This window comes from Salvia splendens, chromosome 11 (genome assembly GCF_004379255.2).
Source record: "Salvia splendens isolate huo1 chromosome 11, SspV2, whole genome shotgun sequence".
Taxonomy (NCBI): domain Eukaryota; kingdom Viridiplantae; phylum Streptophyta; class Magnoliopsida; order Lamiales; family Lamiaceae; genus Salvia; species Salvia splendens.
In genome coordinates, this window is record NC_056042.1 from 30,807,250 (window position 1) to 30,816,799 (window position 9,550).

The 9,550-nt window shown below is 36.1% G+C and overlaps 1 protein-coding gene across 1 annotated transcript; it reads right to left on the reverse strand.

Annotated features, from left to right (window-relative positions):
- Window positions 1-5,353: 5,353 nt before the first annotated feature.
- LOC121754784 (formin-like protein 10) lies at window positions 5,354-6,406 on the reverse strand. Its single transcript, XM_042150089.1, has 2 exons — window positions 6,260-6,406; window positions 5,354-6,210 (listed from the first exon to the last, which is right to left on the reverse strand). Exons 1-2 carry the CDS (start codon window positions 6,404-6,406, stop codon window positions 5,476-5,478), a joined length of 882 nt encoding a protein of 293 aa, XP_042006023.1. The 3' UTR covers window positions 5,354-5,475.
- Between the last annotated feature and the right edge of the window lie 3,144 nt (window positions 6,407-9,550).

Sequence of the window (9,550 nt, forward strand, 5' to 3'; positions counted from 1 at the left end):
TGCAAATATAGTGGGAAGTGTGATGTACTTGATGATATGTACAAGGCCGGATGTGGCTCATGCCATAAGCGTTGCAAGCAGATATATGGCTGATCCAGGTAGGGATCACTGGGCAGCACTAAAGTGGATTCTGAAATATCTGAAAGGGTCTGTCATGGTTGGCTTGAAGTTTGGTGGTGGAGTTTGGTCTGAGGAGAGGGAAGTCCTAGAAGGATTCTGTGACTCGGATTATGCGGCTAACTTAGACAACAGAAAGTCTCAGAGTGGTTACATCTTCACACTATATGGCACAGCAATCAGCTGGAAATCAAATTTGCAGTCTGTGGTTGCACTGTCCACAACCGAAGCTGAGTATATTTCTCTGACTGAGGCTGCAAAGGAAGGAAAATGGTTGCAAGGAATCTTGGAAGATTTAGGAATGAAGCTGGGAGCAGTGAAGATTAACTGTGACAGCAACTCGGCTATATGTTTAGCAAAACATCAAATGTTCCATGAGAGGTCGAAGCATATAGATGTGAGGAGACACTTCATCAGAGATGAGATTCAAAGTGGAAAGATCAATGTGGTGAAAGTTCCTACCGAAGAAAATGCATCAGACATGTTGACAAAATCTCTGCCAACTTCGAAATTCAAACATTGTTTGAAGTTGGTTGAGATTGTGGAGTGTTGAAGCTTGTAACAAGGATTGAGAAGGGAATCCAGATATTGATGGAGTTTTGCAAGGACAAGGTGGAGATTTGTGAAAGTGTGTCCATGCAAACTACTGGAGCTCGGCTTCTGAGCTCGGAAATGAAGCTCGGCTTTGAGTCCGGTTGTGATCGAGTGGTGGAGCCTCGGCAGCTCCGAGAAGAGATCAAGAAATAAAGCTCGGCTTTGAGCTAGCCGAGAAAGGCAGTTCGGTTGATAACCGAGAAAGGCAGTTCGGTTGATAGCCGAGAAATGCAGTTCGGTTGCTAACCAAGAATGGCAGTTCGGTTTTAGCCGAGCAGCGGTTATAACTAACTTTGGGAAATAGAGTTAGTTGGATTTTATTTCTTGATTGCATCTTGTATAAATAGCTCGATAGAGCTCAGTAGTGACAGACGCAGAACACAGATTACACACACAATTAGAAGAGAATTCTTGCACTAGCTAGCGTTTGCTTAGAGTGATAGATTGTGAGTGTGAAGTTCTTGTATTGAGAGTTCCATCAATAAGATTCCGGTCATCTTCTCCGTGGACGTAGGTGGATTATCACCGAACCACGTTATATCGTTTGCGTGCTTTATTTCCTCGTTCGTGCGTGTGTGAGATCGGCGGTATCACGACCCAACAATGGGTGTGTTCAAGAAAATCGGCGGTGGTTCCCTGAGTGGATGACGACGGCACATGGTGGTTGGTGGGTAGTCATGAGTTTGATTTTCTTCTTCTCAATGTTCACACACTCGCACTGCATTTACTTCCTAGTCAATTTAGTCAACACTCCATTTATTATTTTGCTTTGCCACCCACATTTTCTTCATTTATTCTTCTCGACTAGAATAATTCCGCCCCCCACACCATAAATGATCAAATCAATTAAAAATTTCAGATTTATTTTGTACACATTTTTTTGGAGTTGAGAAACATCATTTTCTTAAATTATTGTTGTGATTGTTTTCATCATTTCATATGATTGTGTGGTAGTTATGTGATGATTATTTGTTTTCTCCACTTGATTTTGCTCCCATGTTTTAACTATAAACTTTCTATATAAGGGTGATGTATGTGTCTGCGGTCTATTTCGGATATATTTGTCTGGGTATATTTTGTGATAGTATAATACTAATAATTAGATTAGTTAGTTTTTCTCTAATGTGATTTCCTATTTGATTTGACAGTGTGAGTGTCACGTTAGTTATAAAGTTTTGCATTAGTTGATATATCAAATTTGTGACTTGCTCGGATAGATCACATGTGATTAACCAATTACTTGATGTAATGTAATAAATACATATATTAACGTGGGGTGGTCGGTAAATGTTGTTTTCATTGATATCATAGAGTGGTAATTATCTCACCAAATTTCATATAATTAAATGCTAAAGGCATGGTCTGACCTTTCCATATGCTTTTGTTATATTTAGTGAGGGATAATAATTTTTAGTTTTATTTAGTGAGGGAAATTTTGTGCGATGTCCTTCGTCAAAGATTTAAAGTTCCTAAGATTAGTCCAAATCCGGATTTAAGCATAGGTAAAGGTACAGATATGCCACGATATGAGTTTAGCTCCACATGAATTTTCATACTTAAAACAGTCACAAAATAAAAATCAACGTGAGAAACGACGTGCAAATTGTGTACCCAATAAATAGTACTCCACCGTCCACTCTTTTACGTGAGGCTTGTAAATTTTTCTTCTTATTTGTTTCTTTATTAAAGTCCAAATAAAGAGTATATCAATCCTAAATCTTTTCCCAATATACTCAAACTCCTACTTTCTTTTTTTTTAAGTTTAACAAAGAACTTGGATGCGTGGTAATAGGGTTTCACATATTATTAACTTATTCCACTCACATTCCATTTAAAACTAATATATATAAGTGGAATCCATATTCCACTAATTTTTTTCTACTCACTTTTCTTAACATTTCTTAAAACCCGTGCCGCCAAGGAATGAGACTCCTAATGGCGGACGGAGGGAGTAGTTTCTATAAAAATTGAAAGAGTGAAAAAAGGGAAAGGGGAGAAAGAAAATTTATTGAGAAGCGTCAAACGATGTTGGCGAGTCGACAAGGAGTCAAGGACCTTCTTCAGTTGGCGAATTTCGACCCCACGAGTTCCGTTTCCCGTACCTGTCAATGCTCGTGTGTGCTGGACGGGACGTCCGCGCCACACATGACTGTACTTCTTCTGTGAAACAATATTACTTACTCAACCAAACATGTTTTTGGTGAATTATGTCTAAAAGCATGAAGACCACCCCTAGTTTTCCGAGAAACCCACGCGAAATTAAACAATAGATCTACCAATGTGGCGTCTTATTTTCGTTACTCATCATTGGGAAATATTTGCATTTTCCTATTTATCATGTGATTGCATAATTTATTTATAAATTCATAAAATTTCCATTGGTCAACATCTTAGACTTTCCAATCGTTCAAAATTCAACGTTGGTTTGTCAGGATCCAATAGTACTCAATCCTTGACCACTTTATATATTTACTTCAATATATTGTCATGTTTCTATTAACTTTAATTAAATTATATTGTGATTAATATTTTTATATTATTACACTATTATATCAAAAAATGGAATTTACGTTATTAACATTGTTAAAATAGAAAAATAAAAAAACCATTTGTTAGAAGTTAGAACAGAGGCCACGTATAGGATAGTCATCTAAAGTATTGTCAAGTAGCTGTCATCATTAAAGAAAATCAATGGACCTTTTTTATTCGAGCAACGAAAAAGATAATCAATGGATCTCTTCTAGTCGAGCAAAGAAAAAAAAATAGAAAAAACAAAAGCAAAACACCTGTGGATAATGATTACACCCACCACTATCCTCACTAAATTCATGCATCCTCCTCACCTGTGACAGAATATGCTCAAAGGAAAATAAAAAATCAAAGCAAGAGAAAGTTTAGTTGGAAAAAGTAGCACAAATACAGGGTTTAATTTGCATTATTTTCCTCGCATTATGTAACATAATTCACCTTTCGTCAAAAAAGAAGAAAACTAATCGTGAAAAGTTTGGTGGCACCACTTTTTATTGCCACAATAACTATGCCTAATCAAATTAATGTGACACCTTGGAATGATGTCTCTCCATTTTGGTTCATTTAAATAGAACAAAGTCAGTAATTATTAAGAAAAAGATTAAAATCCAATTTATTATGTTTGTATAATTAACAAACAAATCATTATTTTTTTAGTCGAAGTGCAATTTCGACATCACAATCTGAAGTACTTACATTCCGACAGGACCATGTAACATTGTACTGAGATGCACACTCTAAGCAGTTAATTAATGGAGTATAATGTCCATTTTTGCACATACAGATTTAATTATGTGTCGTAATCAATAAGTGTACGTAGAAATTATTCAGATTTATGCTATTAATAATAAATGTGGTTTTGGTGTAAAATATGTACAGAATATACTATTTGAGGCTGCACTAATTAACTACTAAATTTGCAATTTATGAAACATGACACAAAGTCGTTGATTGGGGCACACATATTAATCTTCTAACCGTAATCATTTCGACAGATTAGTGACCATAGTTTTTATTGTACTTTTATTATATGTCCTGTTGATGACGCAGAAATATTAGAATAGAAGAAAATAGTGTACAAAAGAGCTACCATGATAGGCATATATCAGATTCGATTGCCAAGAGCCAATCATATCTTCCTCTTATAATAATAATAATAATAATAATAATAATAATAATAATAATAATAATAATAATAATTCTGTATCAACACTTATACCATAGTATTTGTTACACGGAGAGAGTTTCCATCGTGAAAATTTACTATGATTCTTGCTGGATAAGTAAATCGTTTAAGTTTTTACGCTAAGTCTTCCCTACATATATTTATGTTGAATTTATATTCTACTACTACTACTACTTATGTAACGGTAAATATATTTACAATTCTTAATTGTTATTTTTTTGTAGGCAAGTGATTATTATAAGTTTAAAGATCGGCCGTCGACTCAAATCCAACCTTTGATCTCAAACATTAACACTAAGCTAACTCATAGAAACTATACTAAATTGTTATTGTTTCCATGTATAGACATCCAAATAGTGAGACCATCTTTCCATGCAAGAAATACTCACTATGCTTCCCTCCCCAACTCAAGAAAAACTCAACTATTCCTTTCAATAATTAAAATTACATCAATCAGTATACATTTAGATTGAAATGAATATATCATCCTCTAAATTATTAATAAAAAAACATATTAGAAGCTAAAATTCTGCAAGTTCTAAATGAATAAATCAGTATCAACGATCATTATGGAACAAATAAATTTCCTTTAATTTTTTCTTATTCTTTTCAAATATATACTACAATTCCACAACCAGTAGGGGATATTTCGATCTTAAAAAACTAAACCGTACTAGGAGTATTAAACTTCTCCAACTACGCCACGCTACATCTATATACTTGACTTTTAGTTCACTATTAAAATCTCTAACTATAGTATACCGCACGTCCATTTTATTAAAATGCTCAAAAACTAATTTGACGATTCAAGATTTATTATTCTATCTCTAATCATAATAAACAAACTATATTTTTTTAAAGTCATCGACAAACATATAGTCCCGAAAGATGGCTTTCAATTTCAAAACATTACGTGTACAAATTGAATTGTTTCATTTCATCATACGTATAAAAATAAAAAAAAAAAATTATTATTCCTCTACATACAACACAATTTTCTACTATCAAAATAAACCCAAAAAATAAATAAAAAAGAAAATGGTGTGTTCTCAAACGCGCGGCATAGAAGCGGCGCCTTTGGAGATCTCCGGCGGCGCCGGATTAAAGCCTAAGCAGCCGAGCAATCCCTGCTTGTAGGGCAGCGACGTCCGCCGCCTCATCTCCTCGGAAAAGGCTCTGTTGACGGTGTAATGCAGCTCATGCGCGGAGATCGGCGGCCCCGTCCTTCTCCGGCTCGAGACGGACCCGACGCTCTCCGTCGATCTGAAGCTGGAGTTCTTTACGTCGTCGTTTCGATTCAGCGTCGTCTCCGGCTTCTTCAGCTTCGAGTACTGCTTCATATTGTCCTTATCCTTGGCGCGGCTCTCCGACGCGCTTCTGAATAGCAGGAGGTCTTTGATCTTCCACTTCTTGTACCAGAACGACGAGGAGAACACTGAGGTGGTGTTCGGTTTCGATTGATTATGATGCGTGGTTTCGTTTTCGGGCTCGAATAAGAGGTCGGAGACGCGGAAGGGGGAGAGCGATCGCGAGGAGGAGCCTTTGTTTCTGGTGGTTCTGTCTCTTCCTCTTCTGTCGGTGCTGGCTTCTTTTGTGGTGTGATTGATTGCGGCGGCGAAGGGGTCGACGTCGTGGTCCCTGGATTTGTGGCGGGGGGAGAAGATGTTCTTGCGTGGGGAGTTGGAGGGGGAGTAGAGGTTGCGGGGAGGGGTTTGAGGGGCTTGATTTTGCCGGCGTGGAAGAGCTCGTCGGCGGGGAGGGAGGGGGCGGAGGAGAGGTGGCCGCTGAAGTCGAAGGCGAAGTCGGCGTCGTCGTAGGTGGATTTGGGTGTGCCGGGGGAGGATTCCCAGAGGAAGGGGATGGAGGGGCTGGAGGGGCGCTCATGTAGGGGGTGGTGGAGGTGCTCATGTAAGGGGTGGTGGAGGCGCTGTCGAAGTTGAAGTCGGGGGTGGGGGAAGGCATCATCACCTCCATCTCCATTTTCTTGTTTGATTTGAATGGATGGAGGTTGGTTGGTTGGTTGGTTATATATAAATGATGGGAGAGGAGGAAAGGGGGAGGAAGGGGGCTATGAGGGGTGGGCCTGTTTTACATGAGAGATTAATGTTTTGTCTATAGACTCTTAATTGTTTCATCTGTATATGAAACAATGTCTTTTGGTGATGTTCAAGCAACGTTGTTTACACATGCTTATGATCATATTTAAATGTTAATTGTAATGGAGTTATAACATTTATATATGTAATCGATGTATCAAATCGACTGAAAAATCAAAATTTGTTGTTGTGCATGCTTAGAAATCGAATGCGGTAATACTTCATTTGTGTCCGAATATGTATCACATTTTAACACTGCTCTGATTTAAAAAAATATAGGAGAATGTAAGTATTATTTTTATATTAATTTTATAATAAAATATATGTAAAATAATGGAATGTTAGACTTACTAAATATGCAAAAAAAATATAAGAGACAAAGAATGACCGACGTTTAAAAAAAAATAGTTATGAGACATATATTTATGGATGATAAGATTAATATTGATGCTCTCTCTTTCGAAGTAGCTTTTATTCTGGATCCAATTCTTTTATTGATATCATACTATCCACCTTCATCTAATTATAAGTACAACTATATCATATTTATGGAACCAATAAAAACTGATAAATGCAAAAGTAGCAACATCACATGATCGCTCCCTTTGTCAAAGGTGATGATACTACAAATACTTGTTTGTAACTTGTAAGTAATGTAATTGAAAATTTATGTTGCCGTATAAGGGAGTTCCAATTCGTTTCTTTTGTTTTGTAATGAATTTTGGAAATATTTACGATTGCTTAGTTTGGACATTACATGGAAGCCATAGTTAATGGTGGATAGAAGGATTCAGCAAATGGATAAAAATGTATGATCAAAAATTAAATTTGTATAACACGCAACAAATAAATATGAGCTTGAGTTGACTTTTTTAGACGAATTTTTTAAGTAGAATTGAAATAGAGTTGAATTAAAAATGAATTAATATGCCAGTCTCAAGCTAAGGTATATTGGTCTCTTAATCATGATAAATTGATAATGATTACACATCAATGCTGTTTTTTTCAGTTTAATGTTAGTTTCGATCTTACAAACTGCAGGTATCGCAGGTTTTTATTATTTAATTAATTTAGTTATTATCATTTTAATAAAACGAGTACAGAAAAGTCAAAATGACTTCTACTCATTTATTTTAGACGTGCCAAAGAAATTACTATTAGAATTGTTAGTTCAGAGTGTTCTACTCATTTTGTCGATTAGTTTATTCTCTTTTAACAAAGCGAAGATTGTTGAAATTTTGTTTGTACTACTATTAAACTAAAAAAAGAGTTTGTTTTACTATTATAAATGGCATCAATCAAAATTCTATAATCATGTGAAACTGTATTCAAAATCTTGTTTTTTTTTTGATTTTTTATTGTAGTGTCTTGACATAAGAGTGAGTTCTTTTTCAAAGACTTGTACAGTGAAGGGTTGAGAGGGAGAGGAATAGTGTGTAAAATTCTTGGTATTAATTACTATATTCTATNAGATTGAACTTGATAGAACTACGTTGACAACTGCAATATCCTTTCTGAAGTGTAAAAACCACGAAAATATATCTTTCGAACTTTGGAGTATCCTCACAGTGGCGAGAGCATACAAGATCTAATAAAATCATGCAATCTCATACCATGCCAAAGTGGGCGATGCGACAACAAAATCGATGACGTTTATGAACCTTTAGACAGGGTGCCACGGGCAATGCTTTTCGAAAACTATGTGGCATGGCAAGAAGACTTTGAAGATGCGACCATAAAAAAATGTTATTAATTTAGACGATACGATGAATCTCAACGTGGAATTCACGATTTCATAGAACGGCGTTACTATGTTCCGGCTCGCGAAAAATGTGCAAGGGAGTGCGACCCTCGTAGCTAAAATGAATAATTTTTTTAAATCGACAGTACTTACTTGGATTCTAAGTTCATTTCGGGACGTTTGACGTTTTGAATAAACGTGAGCCTTGTCTATTTAAACACCTTGTTTGACTCCCATTTTGCAAGTATTTTTTTTTCCCTATATCGGGTCATGACTCACTTGTCTCGAAAGTCTGTGTTTGCCTTTTGTAACGTTGGATAACTTGATTGAGTAGTATTCTTTGATTCATTATTCATGAGGACAATATTTGACCTTATGAACTTCCGTCATTGAACTTCATTCCCAAGATTGTCGCAGTTGTGACCTTTAGTATAATCACACCTCCAGACCTATTTTCTTCAAATGATGGAATATTCTTCTTGGAACTACTGGTTCACCTCTTTATTTTGTAACCATGTATGTCGCAAGATCTTTCTTGCAGAAAGTGAAATTCTTTTTAGCTCGGTTTCACTACATATATTGTTTCATACTCAATAATTTTTCTTTCTGCAACACCAAGTTAAGGCTATCCCATTCTCTTCTTCCTTAACGGGTTGATCGTGTTAAATTTCAAAAAAAAATTCCATTCACTTTAAGTTGTCTTTAACAAACCCGCGAACCCATTGATGTGATTTCGTCTTTTTCCAATAACATGATGTTGTTGAACCATCATTTGTACTACTTCATGACATTTTCTATGTTTCTAAAATCCTACCGCGACTGATTATTTTTGGCCTTGATATGTTGAACTATATCATTCATTGCTGTCCGGAATTTTTGCAAATTGTGATCTAGCAGTCGGCTATATGGAATTTGAAAATTTTTGCAGTTTCATCCTGTTTCCATGACCCATCTCATGTTCTTCCGAGCTCTTATCGGAAGTAAATTCTCAAATCTCTATGGGTTTTATTTGATACCTCTAAAACCATTTACTTCTTAGAATGGACGGGTTGAGTCCAATGGAACTCAATCATTGCATTGTTGTTCTTGTTTACTTGATAAATTTTGGAGCCTTCCCCGACTAAAGACATCCTTAGCAATGTTGCAACAATTTGAAATCTGTTCATATCCAAGTAAGACTGTTGGGTCAAATTTCGAATCCTTGATACTAGACGGTGGGGAAATGCAGTAGTTGACTCGGATTTACACAAGGAATAAGTTTCTGTAGTCAGACATGCTCAAAAATGG